The sequence below is a fragment of the Protopterus annectens genome, chromosome 16.part0 (assembly GCF_019279795.1).
Source record: "Protopterus annectens isolate FY-2018-M chromosome 16.part0, PAN1.0, whole genome shotgun sequence".
NCBI lineage: Eukaryota > Metazoa > Chordata > Ceratodontiformes > Protopteridae > Protopterus > Protopterus annectens.
Window position 1 is genome coordinate 44,523,330 of NC_056750.1, and position 22,579 is coordinate 44,545,908.

Below are 22,579 nucleotides of genomic sequence, written 5' to 3' on the forward strand. Positions count from 1 at the left end.
GGCCCGGGGAGAAAAGCTCCTCACATAAATCAAATACAAAGAGACATAATAAAAGAAGTACAGTAAGAATATGCATTTAGTAATAAGCATAACAAAATACCTAAGGCACACCAAAAATATACTAGTTCAGTAGAAGCATAACAATTACTAAGCTAAAGATTAGCAAATTGTTTTAGATAGTCAGTTGGAGAGAAAGAATTAGTACAGGACATACGAAGGGATTAATGGAGAAATAAAAAGGAGGAGAAGAATGAGAGGCAATGGTCTAGTAAGGAGAAGAAATAATAAGATGGAAAAGAGGAAAGGGGAGAGAAAAAGGAGGAGTGGGTCAGAGCATAAGAGGGGAGCAGCAGGGCGAAAGAAGAAAGTATATGTATAGCTAATAAGTAAAGTGAATAGTTATAATAGAGTAGGGGGAATGAAGAAGCTTAGTTAGGAGTCCTACAGGAACAAAGCCAGTGATTTTGGAAGTGCAGTTTGATTTTTTGTTTGAAGAGTGGTAAGGAGGGGATTAGAGTGATATCAGTGGGTAGCTGATTCCATGTCCTACCTACAGTATTGGTGAACAGAGAGTCACCAGCTAAGTTATGGGATTTTACAGATTTGGTCATGAGTTTAGAAGAAGATCGAAGGGAGGTAAGATTATTATAAGGTATTAAAAGTTGAGAAAGTATAGGGGTGTTGTCAGGTTGGTAAAGTATCTTGTGGGCAATGGTAAGCTGTGAGATTATAAGGCAGTTTTGCAGTTCAAGCCAGCCTAGGAGTTTTAGGTTATGACAGTGATGTGTTCTAAAAGGGTTACTGGTGGCAAAGTGGGCAATGCTACTGTAACAGGATGCTAGTTTATTTAGGTTAGCCTTCTTAAGGTTAGTGAAAATAGGTGAGGCGTAAAAGAGAGTAGATATCAGATGGGAGTGGGCTATAGTAGCTCTGGTAGCAGGTGTAAGAAATGGTTTAATACGGTAAAATGATCTTATTTTCTTGTTAACAGTTTTGATGATGTTATTGATGTGTTGATCAAAAGTGAGATTGTTGTCGATGGTTATTCCTAGCAGTTTAGTTGTAGTGTCAGGAGAGATGACAGTGGTATCATTAGATAAGATGTTGAAGTTTAATGGGGAGGCACGGGTGGTAGGAGTGAAAAGGAGAAGTTTTGTTTTTTTAGAATTGAGGAGGAGGTACCGTCTAGTAAACCAAGTTTCTACAGTGTTGAAAGTAGTTTGAGTTAGAGAGAGTAGCTCAGAAGAGGTGGATGCTGAACAAATAATAGTGGAGTCGTCAGCATATTGGATGCAGGTAGCTTGAGGGATTACAGTGTTGAGGTCATTTATGTAAAGGGAGAAGAGAAACGGGCCGAGAATGGAGCCCTGTGGGACCCCAATAGAAACAGGCAATAAGGAAGAGATATGATTGTCCCAACGAACGGCTTGATGTCTGTTGCTAAGATAAGAAGTAAACCATTTTAAAGCCATGTTATCAAACGAGAGGGATTCAAGGATGTTAATAAGGGAAGAGTGGTTTACCATGTCAAAAGCTTTAGAGAGGTCAATGAATAGAGCAGAGGTGAAAAGATTGGAGTTACGATAGTTGTTGATAGTATCAACAAAGGAAAGGAGGGCAGTGGAGGTGCTGTGGTGGGGTCTAAAGCCATGTTGACAGTTGGCTATTATGTTGTGCAAAGAGAGATACTGAACAAGTTGCCGATGGATACATTTCTCCATAATCTTAGCTAGAGGTGAAAGAAGAGCAATAGGTCTAAAGTTAGTGTAGTCAATAGAGTTACCACCTTTGTGTAATGGGATGATATGAGAGACTTTCCATATATCTGGTATGGTTCCTTCTTGAATAGTCCTATTAATGAGTATAGATATGGGGTATGCAATCTCTTTACCAGCCTTTTGAAGAAAGAGAGAGGGGAGTTTGTCAGCAGAGGGGGTGCAGGGTTTCAGTTTGAGAATAAGCTTGTAGATGAAAGAGGTAGAGCTAGGATGAAGAGTGAAGTTATGGGAGGAATCAACAAGATTATTTGGAGGGTAAAAGTTGTTGGTGTTCAGTTGTCTAGCAAGAGATTGAATGGTTTCTATAAAAAAGGAGTTGAAAGCGTTAGCAGTATGGTTAGGGGTATTTGGGTCTCTCCCTACCTAATATATCTACTAATAGCTCTCATGCTGCATAGCATCCTACTATAATTCTCTCCCTACATAACATATCTACTAATGGCCGTCATGCTACATAACATCCTACTATAATTCTGTCCCTACCTAACATATCTACTAATAGCCCTCATGCTACATAACATCCTACTATAATTCTCTCCCTACCTAACATATCTACTAACAGCTCTCATGCTACATAACATCCTACTATAATTCTGTCCCTATCTAACATATCTACTAATAGCTCACATGCTACATAACATCCTACTATAATTCTCTCCCTACATAACATATCTACTAATAGCTCTCATGCTACATAACATCCTACTATAATTCTCTCCCTACCCAACATATCTACTAATAGCTCTCATGCTACATAACATCCTACTATAATTCTCTCCTTACCTAACATATCTACTAATAGCTCTCATGCTACATAACATCCTACTATAATTCTCTCTGTACCCAACATATCTACTAATAGCTCTCATGCTACATAACATCCTACTATAATTCTCTCCCTACCCAACATATCTACTAATAGCTCTCATGCTACATAACATCCTACTATAATTCCGTCCCTACCTAAAATATCTACTAATAGGTTTAATGCTACATACCATCCTACTATAATTCTCTCTCTACATAACATATCTACTAATAGCTCTCATGCTACATAACACCCTACTATAATTCTCTCCCTAACATATCTACTAATAGCTCTCATGCTACATAACATCCTACTATAATTCTCTCCCTACATAACATATCTACTAATAGCTCTCATGCTACATAACATCCTACTATAATTCTGTCCCTATCTAACATATCTACTAATAGCTCTCATGCTACATAACATCCTACTATAATTCTCTCCCTACATAACATATCTACTAATAGCTGTCATGCTACATAACATCCTACTATAATGCTCTCTGTACCCAACATATCTACTAATAGCTCTCATGCTACATAACATCCTACTATAATTCTCTCCCTACCTAATATATCTACTAATAGCTCTCATGCTACATAACATCCTACTATAATTCTCTCCCTAACATATCTACTAATAGCTTTCATGCTACATAACATCCTACTATAATTCTCTCCCTACATATCTACTAATAGCTCTCATGCTACATAACATCCTACTATAATTCTCTCCCTACCCAACATATCTACTAATATCTCTCATGCTACATAACATCCTACTATAATTCAATCCCTACATAACATATCTACTAATAGCTCTCATGCTACATAACATCCTACTATAATTCTCTCCCTACATAACATATCTACAAATAGCTCTCATGCTACAAAACATCCTACTATAATTCTCTCCCTACATAACATATCTACCAATAGCTCTCATGCTACATAACATCATACTATAATTCTCTCCCTACCTAACATATCTACTAATAGCTCTCATGCTACATAACATCCTACTATAATTCTCTCCCTACCTAACATATCTACTAATAGCTCTCATGCTACATAACATCCTACTATAATTCTCTCCCTACCTAACATATCTACTAATAGCTCTCATGCTACATAACATCCTACTATAATTCTCTCCCTACCTAACATATCTACTAATAGCTCTCATGCTACATAACATCCTACTATAATTCTCTCCCTACCTAACGTATCTACTAATAGCTCTCATGCTACATAACATCCTACTATAATTCTCTCCCTACCCAACATATCTACTAATAGCTCTCATGCTACATAACATCCTACTATAATTCTCTCCCTACCTAACATATCTACTAATAGCTCTCATGCTACATAACATCCTACTATAATTCTGTCCCTACCTAACATATCTACTAATAGCTCTCATGCTACATAACATCCTACTATAATTCTGTCCCTACCCGACATATCTACTAATAGCTCTCATGCTACATAACATCCTACTATAATTCTCTCCCTACCTAACATATCTACTAATAGCTCTCATGCTACATAACATCCTACTATAATTCTCTCCCTACCTAACATATCTACTAATAGCTCTCATGCTACATAACATCCTACTATAATTCTTTCCCTACCTAACATATCTACTAATAGCTGTCATGCTGCATAACATCCTACTATAATTCTCTCCCTACCCAACATATCTACTAATAGCTCTCATGCTACATAACATGCTAGTATAATTCTCTCCCTACCTAACATATCTACTAATAGCTCTCATGCTACATAACATCCTACTATAATTCTGTCCCTACCTAACATATCTACTAATAGCTCTCATGCTACATAACATCCTACTGTAATTCTCTCCCTACCTAACATATCTACTAATAGCTGTCATGCTGCATAACATCCTACTATAATTCTCTCCCTACCCAACATATCTACTAATAGCTCTCATGCTACATAACATCCTAGTATAATTCTCTCCCTACCTAACATATCTACTAATAGCTCTCATGCTACATAACATCCTACTATAATTCTGTCCCTACCCGACATATCTACTAATAGCTCTCATGCTACATAACATCCTACTATAACTCTGTCCCTACCCGACATATCTACTAATAGCTCTCATGCTACATAACATCCTACTATAATTCTCTCCCTACCTAACATATCTACTAATAGCTCTCATGCTACATAACATCCTACTATAATTCTCTCCCTACCTAACATATCTTCTAATAGCTCTCATGCTACATAACATCCTAGTATAATTCTCTCCCTACCTAACATATCTACTAATAGCTCTCATGCAACATAACATCCTACTATAATTCTGTCCCTACCCAACACATCTACTAACAGCTCTCATGCTACCTAACATCTTACTATAATTCTCTCCCTACATAACATATCTACTAATAGCTCTCATGCTACATAACATCCTACTATAATTCTATCCCTACCTAACATATCTACTAATAGCTCTCATGCTACATAACATCCTACTATAATTCTCTCCCTACCTAACATATCTACTAATAGATCTCATGCTACATAACATCCTATTATAATTATCTCCCTACCTAACATATCTACTAATAGCTCTCATGCTACGCAACATCCTACTATAATTCTCTCTCGACCCAACATATCTACTAATAGCTCTCATGCTACATAACATCCTACTATAATTCTCTCCCTACCTAACATATCTACTAATAGCTCTCATGCTACATAACATCCTACTATAATTCTCTCCCTACCTAACATATCTACTAATAGCTCTCATGCTACATAACATCCTACTATAATTCTCTCCCTACCTATCTACTAATAGCCCTCATGCTACATAACATCCTACTATAATTCTCTCCCTACCTAACATATCTACTAATAGCTCTCATGCTACATAACATCCTACTATAATTCTGTCCCTACCTAACATATCTACTAATAGCTCTCATGCTACATAACATCCTACTATAATTCTGTCCCTACCTAACATATCTACTAACAGCTCTCTTCCTACATAACATCCTACCATAATTCTCTCCCTACCTAACATATCTACTAATAGCTCTCATGCTACATATCATCCTACTATAATTCTGTCCCTACCCAACATATCTACTAATAGCTCTCATGCTACATAACATCCTACTAATATTCTGTCCCTACCTAAAATATCTACTAATAGCTCTCATGCTACATAACATCCTACTATAATTCTGTCCCTACATAACATATCTACTAATAGCTCTCATGCTACATAACATCCTACTATAATTCTCTCCCTACCTAATATATCTACTAATAGCTCTCATGCTACATAACATCCTACTATAATTCTCTCCCTACCCAACATATCTACTAATGGCTCTCATGCTACATAACATCCTACTATAATTCTGTCCCTACCCAACATATCTACTAATAGCTCTCATGCTACATAACATCCTACTATAATTCTCTCCCTACCTAACATATCTACTAATAGCTCTCATGCTACATAACATCCTACTATAATTCTCTCCCTAACATATCTACTAATAGCTCTCATGCTACATAACATCCTACTATAATTCTCTACCTACCTAACATATCTACTAATAGCTCTCATGCTACATAACATCCTACTATAATTCTCTCTCGATCCAACATATCTACTAATAGCTCTCATGCTACATAACATCCTACTATAATTCTCTCCCTACATAACATATCTACTAATAGCTCCCATGCTGCATAACATCCTACTATAATTCTCTCCCTACCTAACATATCTACTAATAGCTCTCATGCTACATAACATCCTACTATAATTCTCTCCCTAACACATCTACTAATAGCTCTCATGCTACATAACATCCTACTATAATTCAGTCCCTACCTAACATATCTGCCTAACATATCTGCTAATAGCTCTCATGCTACATAACATCATACTATAATTCTCTCCCTACCTAATATATCTACTAAGAGTTCTCATGCTACATAACATCCTACTATAATTCTCTCCTTACATAACATATCTACTAATAGCTCTCATGCTACATAACATCCTACTATAATTCTCTCCTTACCTAACATATCTACTAATAGCTCTCATGCTACATAACATCCTACTATAATTCTCTCCCTACATAACATATCTACTAATAGCTCTTATGCTACATAACATCCTACTATAATTCTCTCTTTACCTAACATATCTACTAATAGCTCTTATGCTACATAACATCCTACTATAATTCTCTCTTTACCTAACATATCTACTAATAGCTCTTATGCTACATAACATCCTACTATAATTCTCTCTTTACCTAACATATCTGCTAATAGCCTCCTTTAGCCCATAACCTCCTGAAGGAACTTGCATTTTGTTTACTACCTTAGTTTGTACATAATGTAATTTTTCATGCATTTGCTCCCTGAAATGCCAATTTATTGTAACTGTTGTTACCATATATTCTCTTTCTCTAATGTCTGATAACTGTTTTGTAAACTTTGTAATGATTGTTATTCTGTAATCTTGTAATTCTGAAATGTATTCTTACTGGAGCTTTTCTCCCCAGGACTCCATTGAAAATGGGTTCCTTGTGGCCCAATGGACTATCCTGGTACACAAACTGAAAATAAATAAAATAAGATGTGAATACTTTATTAGATTTTCTAAATTACCTTTACTGCACTACATCAAATTTAAATCAACTTAATCTGAGGATGAGATAAGTTCTTGGCTATTAAGATTTTTAAGCAAGATATTAGAGTAGAGATGAACATATATAAGAAAGAGGTGCATGCTAACTGATTTCTACACAGATGCAGCATAGACCCTAATCATATTTTTAAGGGAATAGTTAAAAGTCAATTTCTCAGGGCGAGTCGTTTGAATACTGATGTTTAAGAATTAAGAATGTGAGCTGCAAATATCAGAAATGATGAGCGAGTTCCAAAGCTGGGAATATGGTGTCGTGCTTCTGAAGGAGGTTTCACATGAAGTTATTTCATACCGGGAATCTAGACAGAAGACACACTTTATGCATTCAGAGAATTTATTTGCCTGCAATAATTCTGAGAACAATAATGGTAATTCAGTCAGATACTCAACTCATTGTAGCATGAGACCTGAAGGGGTTTTAATTATCGTTAAAAATAATTTAGGGATTTTACGTGTGTAACCAGGTATGGACAAAATTATAGGTGAAAATCCACAGTTCACCTTTAAAAATTGCTCCAACTTGAAACACAGGCTTTGCTACCAGGAGATAAAACCAGTAAAAGGATTAACTTATACTAACAAAAAGGTACATTTCCCTGCTACAATTGTTCATGCTGCAAAAATATTATAGCTGATGTAAACGTTGAGCACCCAGTAATTAACGTATCATTTAAGTTTAGCTGTTATACGAACTGTAACACTGAGAATATAGTGTATTTAGCTAGCTGTAATTTGTGCACAAGTTTTTACATTGGGAAATGCAACCTTAAGTTTAAAGATAGAATTATTGAGCATTTTTCAGATATTAGAAGAAGTACTGCTACAAATGTGGTTGCAAAACACATCAAAGAGCATGGATCACAAGTTAATTTCAAGTTCCGGGTTATACAAGTTTTAACAAAAGGTAGAAGAGGAGGTGATTTAAAGAACTATATTGAAGTTTGCGAGAAAAACTGGATCATGCATTTAGATGCAGATAATCTGCCTAGGTTGAATTTTGCTGTTAGTTTAAAACCTTTGTTGAGAGAAAATAGAATAAATTATAGATTTTGCATTTTGTAATTCTATTAAACTGTGTTTTTTAATGTACTAAGTAATCACATACTTAGGATAGAATGTAATGTGCTTAAATGAATCTGTGCTGTGATTGGTTTGTTGATCGTGTGATACATTTTAAATTGTTGCTTTTAGAATTTCTCCTTATACACTGATAAAGGGTGAAGACCCAAAAGCTTTGCTGTATTATATGCAAACCACATGATAAGAAGGGTAAATAACCTGACAAGATTCTGAGACAGATGTAATAAACTACTCCTGTCCAATGACACTGGTGCAAGAGATGATAAATATTTAGTTTTCTGATTCTTTCTACTGTATATTTGGGGCAAACAGGATTATCATCATCAGTAACAGCTTCCCCAGTGTTGGGTAAAACATTCTGGGCAAGCAGGGGTACCTTCCCTGATCTTCTACCAAGACCAACATGAGTCTCTTCCTTGCCCAATAAAGGGGACCCCAACAGCTGCACAGGACATTGTTAAACTCCAGTCCATAGTGGCTGTATGTGCTACACCAGTGGGATCCGGGGAAAAAAATGAGTAGTCAGAGGAACCAGCTTTGGCCACAGCAGTCTCCCACCTACAGCTGAGCCTGCTATGGTGGCAAAGGCTGTCCGGATTGAAAAAAGGGCCAACTGTGGCACAAGTAGTTTGTTCCATGGTCGAGTCAAAACTAGTTCCCCTTTCTCATGGAAACTAAGCAACATAAGCCGGTAAATATTTGAAAAAGTAAAGTCACTTTTTTTCCAAGTAAAAACACTTCATTACATTTTGGCATCCCCAAAAGAAAATAAGAAGACTTATGTACAGAAAAAATAGTTTTAACAACTTTTAACAATCTTTAAACTGACAGAAACAAAACTGCAGTCCCATTTAAAAGTAAAGTCACGTAATTGTCACCAAAAACTGTTTCCCAAGCATAAAAATACTACCCGTAAAAGGAAAGTAAAATAAACATGTAAAATATTACATGTGGTCATTTTTTCCCATTTATCTGCTCATCCATGAAACAGCTTGAGCTGACTGTTGATCCTTGAAAAATGACAGAGGAGTACTCTCTTCTGTGGCAGGAAAGCCTAAGGGGCTTGGCACCCAAATGTGTCTCTTACACAGTTCGGGTGCATGTAAGGTGTCCTGAATCTTTGGTAGCTGTTCGGTTGTTATTTCCTTAGCAGAATAAAACCCATAGAGCTTTGGTTACTGCATAAGAGATCAATATGATGAACATCAAATGTGAGGGTTAAAGTGTTTGCAACACCTAGCCAAGCAAATATCAGACTCATACTAACATATTCTGCCAAAGTTTGTGTGAAACACTGCACTGTCATGTTTAAAATGCATAGTCATACATACTCTATGGTAATAACATGAGCAGGTCTAAGAGTTTTTAATACCGGATCGATATGCTGTCATAATAGTGCTGTGACAAGCTAACAAATGCTTTTCTGCTGTCACACACACTTAAGATGAGCAGTTAACTTTAGGATTCATCAGATTACTTATATAGGTTTGTCCAAGGCACTGGACTGAAATGCAAACCTTTGATTACAAAGCAAACAGTGAGATATACATTAGAAGGACAGACAATGGAAACACAGATGAAGTAATGAGTCGCCAATTAGTAGCACAGTAAATTACAACCACATGATTAAAAATTATGGAAAAATGGACTGTAGATTGACAAAGATAAAGAACAGCCGAAAAACTTAGTGCATATAATTAAGGACCATATATCTATACACACACACACATATATATATATATATATATATATATATATATATACATACATATATGTACATACGTCTATAATGTTTTATATATGCATATACACACACACATTTTGTCAACTGCTTATTTTGATCAGTGCATTTTTTCCTATATTAAAAAATGGTCTTCAATGAACGAGTAGCCAATGATCAGATCTTACCTTTTTTAAATAAGCAGCAACTGTCTACACCTTGGTGTATTTGGTACAAAAGTACAGCAGCACTGACTTTAGCTAAGAAATCTGTACCAGACTGCACTAGGCTAAGGACAAAAGCACAGACGCCTTCTGTACTACTATATCCAGGAGAACACCCCCATGCAAGTGATGAGATACTTACCTCCAAGAGCCAGAATCATGTGACCCAGTGGTGGACCGCTGTCATCCAAGAAAAAGATTTGCTTCATGTAAAGAGAAACAAATTGCCCATAGTACACCTCATCAAACCTAAAAGAGAAAAGCCATAACAACAATAATAATGATAAAGTTATTAAAAACTGTGCTAGTTTATCTACATATCTTAACTAAAAATACCATCAGAGATTAGCACAGTTAAATTACTATACAGAAAACCAAATATTTTGAAAAGACAAAAACTTGGAGACAAAGTATTCACTATGAAGATAGTCTTTATGCAGACTATAATTGTGATGACAACCTTGGCAGGAAGATGCACATTTATTCCGTACATTAGTGATAATTTGAATAATATATTATTTATGATGACTCATCCCTATTTAATTCCATGTGATGCATGGTCTGCTACTGCAGGTGTTTGTTTCTGACTACGTCAATGCTGACTTGTGTCAGTAGATTCAATGGCAAAGGGTTGAAATGCAGCAGCCAAGAGTCTGATTTCTCATTGCAGAAAAATGTTGAACACTTCAATGTGGTAATGTCACATGGTGAAGGCAAGCCTGCTGCTATACGCCCTTACAAACATATACAAAGCCCTGGATCAATCCTGTCTGTGCCTCAGGCTAACATATACATTTGTGTGTAAGATGGCATTACTGCACTTCATACTGGAAGTCAAAGGAGTTGTGGGTCCAAAAGTAAAACTCCTCCAGTGTCACTGGGCCAAAATGAAACAATCATTGGATTGTGTCAGACCACAAAGTGCTACTGTCACTACTGCAAGGCAGCAGTACGGAAAACATACGGCCATGATATTGGTAAAAACAGCAGAGATGGAAACTTGGGCCGGCCCAGGAGCACTAGAGCTTGGAGCAAAAAAGGCATTGCTAAAAATAATTCAGCATTTCAAACCGTAATCAGAATTTCACTTGTGTGCATAAACTTATAATTCAGTCTTTTCCTATTTATTATGTTTGACTTGTTAAGAATACTTACCTGGAGATTCAATAAAGGGCCTAGGAGAAGTCATACAGCTCACGCTACAAAGACCCCGCTCCCAAGATGCTGTATTTTGTGATTCAGAGACATGTTCGCCACAAAGAGGTAAGACCTCATTAATCAGCTAATTTGCAAGTCTCTAAATCACACTGTCTACTATGACATGCAGGTCAATGGGGGACGTGCATGTCATGGTAGTACACTGCTGCTCATGTAGGTATTGGCTTCTTCCCCCAGCCATTCTCCCACACATACAGGCACACAAAACTCAAACATACACACACCCACACACACCCACACAGAAACACCACAGTGCCTGTGCCTGTCCCTAATCTCTCTGCCATCATGTGGTTCCTCCCACTCCCACCCTCCTGATCACCATCCTGATGTAGGTAGGGGCTGTTATGACACTTGAGTCGGTGGTGGCTAGTGTTCTCAATACATTTTACAGGTCATTACAGCACAAGCATTTAGAGTAATCCTTGGTGTCTAGTGTTTCCCCCACCTCTGATCCTCCTATGAATGTCCGTGCAATGAAGACACTAAAGTTACATGCATCCCTGATGTCTAGCAGCTCCCCCCACTGCTGATCTCCACTGGGGTAGGTAGCTGAACAATGTCAATACTGCAACATGGTGTATCTGACCATGTTGGAGGCAGTTCTGGGGGAGACAGCACATGGATAATTAGCATATGCCTTTATCCCAGACAGCCTCATCAGTATTCAGCATGGCTGCAGTGCCAGCCCTGTGCGGTGCTGCATGTCTTCATATTTGAGCACTGTACAGCACTGTGCTAGAGTGGTTGCTAAATCCCAAAAAGGTACGGCTATCTTCATGAAGCCCTTACCGTACTGCAACTGAAGATTTCTGATTCTAATAAAAAATAAATGTCCAAAATGAGCTTCGAGATGTCAGCAGATGGTTTTGGCACACTTACTTTAACAACATTATTTGAGTTTCATTTAATTTTATACTAGAAATATTTACTAGAAAATATTTCACTTCATATTTGGGATCAGTCATCATTTTTAAAAGGGCTAAACAGTCATGGGTATCAGAATTGTGTTGTGCCTTATTCTTGCTATACCTGTGTCTTATAGCTTTGTTTATACCATGTGCACTCTCCTATCCATTGTCTGGTGGTGTGAGTATGCAATTCTAAGACTATGAGGTTATACCATAGATACAACAGCTTTATTATAGCAGTTTCATCGTCTGCCAACAGTGTGTGTGTGCTATAGATGCCTGTTACTCCAACTCAGTTTACTTTAGTATTCCTATCTTCAGCTCAGTTTCCATCTGTAGTTAACATGCTGGTACACGCCTTGGACCCTTGTCCTATGCTTTTCTGAAGCCACCTAGATTTTAGTACTCTTTTCTACCAGCTATATTACTGTTTTCTTCTAACGTCCGGTCATATTTGAACAAACTCATCCAGTGTTATACATAGCTGTTTATGGAATTAAAAGTAAAACATATACTCTCTTGTAATGTCCGGCTGTAGCTAAGCTAGTTGCCAGAGTGTTGAAAGCCATTTTTCAGTTTAAAACTGAAATAATATGCTCTGCTGAAATGTCTGCTCGTAGATAAGCTAGACGACCAGTATTACTGAATGCTATCAACAAGTAAAGACTACAGCCACATGTTTTCCTTCTTTGAAAGGTCCAATTGCAGTTTAAGTTATTTTGCCCAGCTATACTTTGCAACATCATTGGGTTACATGTTGTTCCATACTGTTAAACTTTGTTATTCATACCAGAGTACAAATAGCCTTTACCAGCTTTTAAAATGTTGGTATTAGAACCGTAGCAGAGAATAACTAGCATTTCCTTTTTATCAGTGAACCTTTGTCTACTAAGTGCCCGTTTTTACCTTGACTGCACAAATATTAAGGTAGCCCATTGTATCCAAGATGCGATATGATTTATGCTGCATAATGTACAACATGGTATGGTTCCTTCTATGAACAACTGCCTAAACTGGTACAATTTTCATCTTAGCAGAAAAACGTCTTTATTAGGATTGTAAAGTGCTTTCTTGATATACCTGTTTATATTACCTATATACTGAGAATTTGTTTTGTTCCGATACTGTAACCCTCCATCTGCTGCTTACCCTAATCTTCTCCCGATACAATCAATGCTCTCCTTTCTACTAATCGATCCTACTACTTTCTGCTACAATCTATGCTCTCCTTTCTACTAATCAATCCTACTACTTTTTGCTACAATCGATGCTCTTCCTTCTACTAATCGATCCTACTACTTTCTGCTACAATCGATGCTCTTCTTTCTACTAATCGATCCTACTACTTTCTGCTACAATCAATGCTCTCCTTTCTACTAATCGATCCTACTACTTTCTGCTACAATCGATGCTCTCCTTTCTACTAATCGATCCTCTCCTTTCTACTAATCGATCCTACTACTTTCTGCTACAATCGATGCTCTCCTTTCTACTAATCGATCCTACTACTTCCTGCTCCTCCTACCGCACTGCTCATAATCTTTTTTCTATTGCTCCTTTTCATAGGCTAAGGACCCAGTATTTTTCATCCTGAGTCCACCTGCCACAATATACAACAGCTTGAAGCACAAGCCATTACAGCAATTAAAAGAACCCAGCAAGCTTCTACAGGCCTCTAAACTAAAATCATGTATGTTAAAGGTTATTCAGCTGAAGTAAAGCTTAAAACTCTACTCCACCTCTTAGCTGATTTGCACATCCCCCCCCCAACTAACAGGAAGTTAAAATAATTATCTCTTTACTTTCCCACATCTTACCACCTCCACCTAACCTGCTCCTCTCCCACCCTCACCATCTCCCAAACTACAACTAAAATAGACTTTAGAATCATATTATTTTACTACTTTCCCCACCCTCTTCTTGTAGTCTAAAACCACCTGAAAGCCATAAGACTCCTTACAAAGCCACTTACAGGAACAAATTTTGCAATTTCCCACCTATTGTAAGTTTAAACGATTTCAGAAACCCAGTGATATACTTATTGATTATTTTCTTAGCTTCAGATATTCGAGATCCTGGCTCATTTCGCTCTGTTCGCCCTCGCTACACTCAGGCTCACTCCACTCCCCCACCTTACCCCCCATTCCCACACACCCCTGCTTTCCCTACATTTATACCTACCATTACTCCAGACCCTAAAGTTTGTTATCAAATTACAAGTACTCTCAACTCCTTACATCCAATTAACACCAAACCCCACCCATTACTACACTAGCTCCACTTCAAAGCTTCACAATCTGCTCTCTACTGCCCATTCCACAACCTCTGCCTTCTAAAACTCAAATTACACCACGTTACTAAAAATGTTCTCCCTTCTCTCTAACCTGCTTCTAACATTAAATATCAGTGTCCTAATCCACACCTCCTCCCTGAACTATTCCCAACCCTGCAACATTTACATACTCTACTCTTGTTCTACATCATGACAACCCCAAAGAAAGTTTTACTAACATATCAGCCAGCCTAATTCAATATCACATTACGCATCTCGCAAAACTCAAAATCCTTCCTGACAACATCACTAGTAAACCTAACTTCTGCATAATAGTCATCAATAATAAACCTAACCAATACCTCAAACATTACCACTCCAAGCAACACATTCTATCCCTGTGTGGAGACATCCACCCCAACTCAGGACCCCTAACTACAGCTTCCTCTGCTAAAAGCCTAAACCCTAAAAATATTCTTTTAGCAGACCTAAACACATGTAGTAACAAAACCACAGAATTTCATGCTTGGTTAAGTCAATATACCCCTGATATTCTAGTAATCACCGAAACTTGGCTAAAACCTCATATCCATGACACTGAAATAACACTCCCAGGCTATAATATACAGTAAACTCAGTTAACCTGCACCCATGGGGATTGGTAGATGCCGGATAACTGTAGTTTCTGGTTGCTTGAGAGTTACTAATAAAAACAGGCCTGACTAATAATATACCTTATACTATTTGTTTGGTTTGACTTGTTCTCCGGTTGGGGAGAGAGGGAATAGATTCCTATCCTCCTTTTTAAAACTCTAAAAATGTAAGGTATGTTTCTGTGGGGGGAAAACAGAAAGTGCAACACATGAATACTGAAATGTATTTCTTTGATTTTTTTTTTTTGCTGGTTGCTTGAGTTCTGGTTAACTGAGAGTTTACTGTACTAAGAAAAGAAAGAACCAATAAAAAAAGTTGGCAGGGTAGCCTTAATCTAACCTAACACCATCACAATCTCACCTTTCCTTAAAGAAACACTAACGTTCAACAATGCCAAAATTCTAATCTTAACCCTACAATTTAACAAAACAAAACAAATATGCATTGTTGGGTTATATATACCCACCTGGATAAAACATCCAAACTATGGAAGATATCCTCTCCTGGATACCAGAAAACATCACTAATAAAACTATAATTATGGGAGATATCAATATCAATTGGCAAGATCTGATGATTGATTCCCCTACTATTAGCATACTCTTAGTGACCACCTAGCCATATTCATATATAGATCTACACCACAAATTACAAGAACCCACACATAGAAAACCACCAGAAATATCAGGAACTTTCACCAACAAAGTTATAAAGAAATCTTAAAACACTAACTGGAATTCACTTACAGTACCATTTGAAGATGCCCTTGAATACTTCAACAATGTAGTTCTAAATACTCCAGAAAGCCTACACTCCCCCCTGCACCAAAAGAATAAAAACTAACCATGCTCCCTGGCCAACAAACAATACCAAACAACATTTACAGGATAGCGATAAAGCTTGGAAAGAATGGCACAAAAACAAATCTAATACTAACCTAATCAAATATAAACAATTATGAAACAAAGCAAAAAAAGTTAGTGAACTTATACAAAAGAAAAAAAATTCCAACCAACTGGCAAACCACAAAAACAACCCAAAACAATTCTGAAAATACATCTCAAACCTCCTTACCTCAGGCTCTAAACAAACTCCATCACCAAACCCTGACAAAATTTCGTCAGAGATAGCCAACTTGTTTAACTCATTTTATACTTAGCATAAGCAGACTGTTAATCAATCCCACTGCTGCAACTACCTCAAGCCCCATCTCTGATCCCCCTTCCACCCTTATCTCATGACTCCTGCACAAAAAAAAAAAAAAAAAACCTTCACCTCCTCAACAAACTAGTACTGCATCTTTTGTGGTTTTACACTGCCTCTGCTCTTCCCTAACAGGTGAACTCCATCCACTCTCCAGGGCTTTTCCTTTCTACGTCTGGAGATCCCTAGACCATGAATTTCATCCACTAACTATTACCATATTAAACTAACAAACTTTATGTTTTTCTACACCCGTAACTATTCCCATCCTATACCACAATTCTTCTAAGCATATGCTTGCTTCTAATATTCTGACCCTTTGCCTGACCCTCAAACTTAATCCTACCCAATATAAAAAAAAAGTTGTAATCTGCCACATTACTTTTATTTAGTATTGGCTATCTATCTTTATTCACAGACAAATTTGTTCCATCTAAATCTTTAATTTTGTTCAATTTGCCAATTCCTGACTGTATAAGGAAAGTAAACTATCCTTTGTTGTGGAGCTTATTATCTACAGCCAGGAAAAGCATCACTAAGAACTGGAACAGTGAGAAAACTCTTACAATGAAAGAATTTGCAAATATGGTAACAGAGCTCAGTCATTATGAACTTGTGACAATCAAGATGAGAACATGCAGATTTAGCATGTCCTACATCTGGATAAAGCTTAAAGAACTGCTGCGCAAACACGTTTAAATATGTCAACAAGGTAGGAATAACTGTTTTGGTTATTTAGCAGACACTTTTGTAAAGAGTTTTGTTACATTTTGGGTTATCTTTCAACTTTGTTCTATTTCAAATCTGTATTTCATTGTTATAATCTATAGTTATGTATTAAAAATAATAAAAACTTAAAAAAAAAGGCAATCATAAAAATGTGTTGTTTACAAAAAATGCAAAGACAATGTTCAGTCAAAGTGTGTTGGACCTTAGACAAGTTTCAAAGTAAAATGCGAACCTGCTTCAGGAAAACATTAAAAGGAAGATTAATTGGTGGTGCTGCGGTAGCGGTGTCGCCTCACAGTTAGACGTTGCCCGTTCGATTCTCAGTTAGAGCATCTTCTGTGTAGCGACATGCATGAATTGGCGTTCCTTTGCTGAAGGTTGTGTGTTAGGCCCGGCAAGCCAGTACGTAAAAATCTACTGCCAATCATTAGCGGACCGGAGTTCCGCTGTGGCGACCCCTAACAAAAGACACAAACAAACAAATTATCACAAAGAGGAGTGCTTTGTATAAACTAAATCAACAAAATAAATTATGTTAAAGCCTCTTTGACTTACAGATGGATGGTACAGAAGGCAAAAAAGAGTGAAAGATAGCCTTCAGAGAATATAAAAAAAAAAAAACCAGGAAGCAGGAAACAGTACAACTACCAGGCCAAGCTAAATAGGGATAGCTAGGTAGGTAATTAGAGTAAGCAAATTCCCTCAGATGATTTAAAAAAAAAAAAAAAAAAAAGCTATGTTAAGAAGTGAGATTATTTTTACATGTATATAAAATGCAGAAGAAAAAAGAAGCATTCTAGTAATGTTACATCAACATTTATTAGACAGCAACAGTAACAAAAGGAAACAAATATGGGTAGAGATTAAAAGTGAAAAAAAATTCTACTCACCAGACAAAGGGGGAACAATAACGTTAGCTCTCTAAGTTAAGTTAGAGCAGCCAGCCATTCACATCAACACTGCTTTACAGCCATTGCCCCTTACTGTGTACACAGCCACATACACACCTCAGTTAATACTGTTTTCATTAATGTACAGTACATCACCCTCTCGTTTACCACATACACACCTCCGTTAATACTGTTTTCATTAATGTACAGAACATCACCCTCTCGTTTACCACATACACACGTCCGTTAATACTGTTTTCATTAATGTACAGTACATCACCCTCTCGTTTACCACATACACACCTCCGTTAATACGGTTTTCATTAATGTACAGTACATCACCCTCTCGTTTACCACATACACACCTCCGTTAATACTGTTTTCATTAATGTACAGTACATCACCCTCTCGTTTACCACATACACACCTCCGTTAATACTGTTTTCATTAATGTACAGTACATCACCCTCTCGTTTACCACATACACACCTCCGTTAATACTGTTTTCATTAATGTACAGTACATCACCCTCTCGTTTACCACATACACACCTCCGTTAATACTGTCTTCCGTTAATACTGTTTTCATTAATGTACAGTACATCACCCTCTCGTTTACCACATCCACACCTCCGTTAATACTGTTTTCATTAATGTACAGAACATCACCCTCTCGTTTACCACATACACACGTCCGTTAATACTGTTTTCATTAATGTACAGTACATCACCCTCTCGTTTACCACATACAAACCTCCGTTAATACTGTTTTCATTAATGTACAGTACATCACCCTCTCGTTTACCACATACACACCTCCGTTAATACTGTTTTCATTAATGTACAGTACATCACCCTCTCGTTTACCACATACACACCTCCGTTAATACTGTTTTCATTAATGTACAGTACATCACCCTCCCGTTTACCACATACACGCCTCCGTTAATACTGTTTTCATTAATGTACAGTACATCACCCTCTCGTTTACCACATACACACCTCAGTTAATACTGTTTTCATTAATGTACAGTACATCACCCTCTCGTTTACCACATACACATCTCAGTTAATACTGTTTTCATTAATGAGCAGTACATCACCCTCTCGTTTACCACATACACACCTCCGTTAATACTGTTTTCATTAATGTACAGTACATCACCTTCTCGTTTACCACATACACACCTCCGTTAATACTGTCCTCCGTTAATACTGTTTTCATTAATGTACAGTACATCACTCTCTCGTTTACCACATCCACAACTCCGTTAATACTGTTTTCATTAATGTACAGTACATCACCCTCTCGTTTACCACATACACACCTCCGTTAATACTGTCCTCTGTTAATACTGTTTTCATTAATGTACAGTACATCACCCTCTCGTTTACCACATACACACCTCCGTTAATACTGTTTTCATTAATGTACAGTACATCACCCTCTCGTTTACCACATACACACCTCCGTTAATACTGTTTTCATTAATGTACAGTACATCACCCTCTCGTTTACCACATACACACATCCTTTAATACTGTTTTCATTAATGTACAGTACATCACCCACTCGTTTACCACATACACACCTCCGTTAATACTGTTTTGATTAATGTACAGTACATTACCCTCTCGTTTACCACATACACACCTCCATTAATACTGTTTTCATTAATGTACAGTACATCACCCTCTCGTTTACCACATACACACCTCCGTTAATACTGTTTTCATTAATGTACAGTACATCACCCTCTCGTTTACCACATACACACCTCAGTTAATACTGTTTTCATTAATGTACAGTACATCACCCTCTCGTTTACCACATACCCACCTCCATTAATACTGTTTTCATTAATGTACAGTACATCACCCTCTCGTTTACCACATACACACCGCCGTTAATACTGTTTTCATTAATGTACAGTACATCACCCTCTCGTTTACCACATACACAACTCCGTTAATACTGTTTTCATTAATGTACAGTACATCACCCTCTCGTTTACCACATACACACCACCGTTAATACTGTCCTCCGTTAATACTGTTTTCATTAATGTACAGTACATCACCCTCTCGTTTACCACATACACACCTCCGTTAATACTGTTTTCATTAATGTACAGTACATCACCCTCTCGATTACCACATACACACCTCCGTTAATACTGTTTTCATTAATGTACAGTACATCACCCTCTCGTTTACCACATACACACCTCCGTTAATACTGTTTTCATTAATGTACAGTACATCACCCTCTCGTTTACCACATACACACCTCCGTTAATACTGTTTTCATTAATGTACAGTACATCACCCTCTCGTTTACCACATACACACCTCCGTTAATACTGTTTTCATTAATGTACAGTACATCACCCTCTCGTTTACCACATACAAACCTCCGGTAATACTGTTTTCATTAATGTACAGTACATCACCCTCTCGTTTACCACATACACACCTCCGTTAATACTGTTTTCATTAATGTACAGTACATCACCCTCTCGTTTACCACATACACACCTCCGTTAATACTGTTTTCATTAATGTACAGTACATCACCCTCTCGTTTACCACATACACACATCCGTTAATACTGTTTTCATTAATGTACAGTACATAACCCTCTCGTTTACCACATACACACCTCAGTTAATACTGTTTTCATTAATGTACAGTACATCACCCTCTCGTTTACCACATACTAACCTCCATTAATACTGTTTTCATTAATGTACAGTACATCACCCTCTCGTTTACCACATACACACCTCCGTTAATACTGTTTTCATTAATGTACAGTACATCACCCTCTCGTTTACCACATACACACCTCAGTTAATACTGTTTTCATTAATGTACAGTACATCACCCTCTCGTTTACCACATACCCACCTCCATTAATACTGTTTTCATTAATGTACAGTACATCACCCTCTCGTTTACCACATACACACCGCCGTTAATACTGTTTTCATTAATGTACAGTACATCACCCTCTCATTTACCACATACACAACTCCGTTAATACTGTTTTCATTAATGTACAGTACATCACCCTCTCGTTTACCACATACACACCACCGTTAATACTGTCCTCCGTTAATACTGTTTTCATTAATGTACAGCACATCACCCTCTCGTTTACCACATACACACCTCCGTTAATACTGTTTTCATTAATGTACAGTACATCACCCTCTCGTTTACCACATACACACCTCAGTTAATACTGTTTTCATTAATGTACAGTACATCACCCTCTCATTTACCACATACACACCTCCGTTAATACTGTTTTCATTAATGTACAGTACATCACCCTCTCGTTTACCACATACACACCTCCGTTAATACTGTTTTCATTAATGTACAGTACATCACCCTCTCGTTTACCACATACACACCTCCGGTAATACTGTTTTCATTAATGTACAGTACATCACCCTCTCGTTTACCACATACACACCTCCGTTAATACTGTTTTCATTAATGTACAGTACATCACCCTCTCGTTTACCACATACACACCTCCGTTAATACTGTTTTCATTAATGTACAGTACATCAACCTCTCGTTTACCACATACACACCTCCTTTAATACTGTTTTCATTAATGTACAGTACATCACCCTCTCGTTTACCACATACACACCTCAGTTAATACTGTTTTCATTAATGTACAGTACATCACCCTCTCGTTTACCACATACACACCTCCGTTAATACCATTTTCATTAATGTACAGTACATCACCCTCTCGTTTACCACATACACACCTCCGTTAATACTGTTTTCATTAATGTACAGTACATCACCCTCTCGTTTACCACATACACACCGCAGTTAATACTGTTTTCATTAATGTACAGTACATGACCCTCTCGTTTACCACATACACACCGCAGTTAATACTGTTTTCATTAATGTACAGTACATCACCCTCTCGTTTACCACATACACACCTCCATTAATACTGTCCTCCGTTAATACTGTTTTCATTAATGTACAGTACATCACCCTCTCGTTTACCACACACACACCTCCGTTAATACTGTTTTCATTAATGTACAGTACATCACCCTCTCGTTTACCACATACACACCTCCGTTAATACTGTTTTCATTAATGTACAGTACATCACCCTCTCGTTTACCACATACACACCTCAGTTAATACTGTTTTCATTAATGTACAGTACATCACCCTCTCGTTTACCACATACACACCTCCGTTAATACTGTTTTCATTAATGTACAGTACATTACCCTCTCGTTTACCACATACACACCTCAGTTAATACTGTTTTCATTAATGTACAGTACATCACCCTCTCGTTTA

General features: G+C 37.3%; 1 protein-coding gene across 3 annotated transcripts in view; it reads right to left on the bottom strand.

Moving 5' to 3' along the window:
• POMT1 (protein O-mannosyltransferase 1) overlaps positions 1-22,579 on the bottom strand; it is a 1,532,857-nt gene that overhangs the window by 1,361,600 nt on the left and 148,678 nt on the right. For all 3 annotated transcript variants that reach the window (XM_044058401.1, XM_044058399.1, XM_044058400.1), the window contains exon 3: positions 10,493-10,599. In XM_044058401.1, the coding sequence (XP_043914336.1) occupies positions 10,493-10,599 (107 nt within the window). The remainder of the gene's footprint in view (positions 1-10,492; positions 10,600-22,579) is intronic.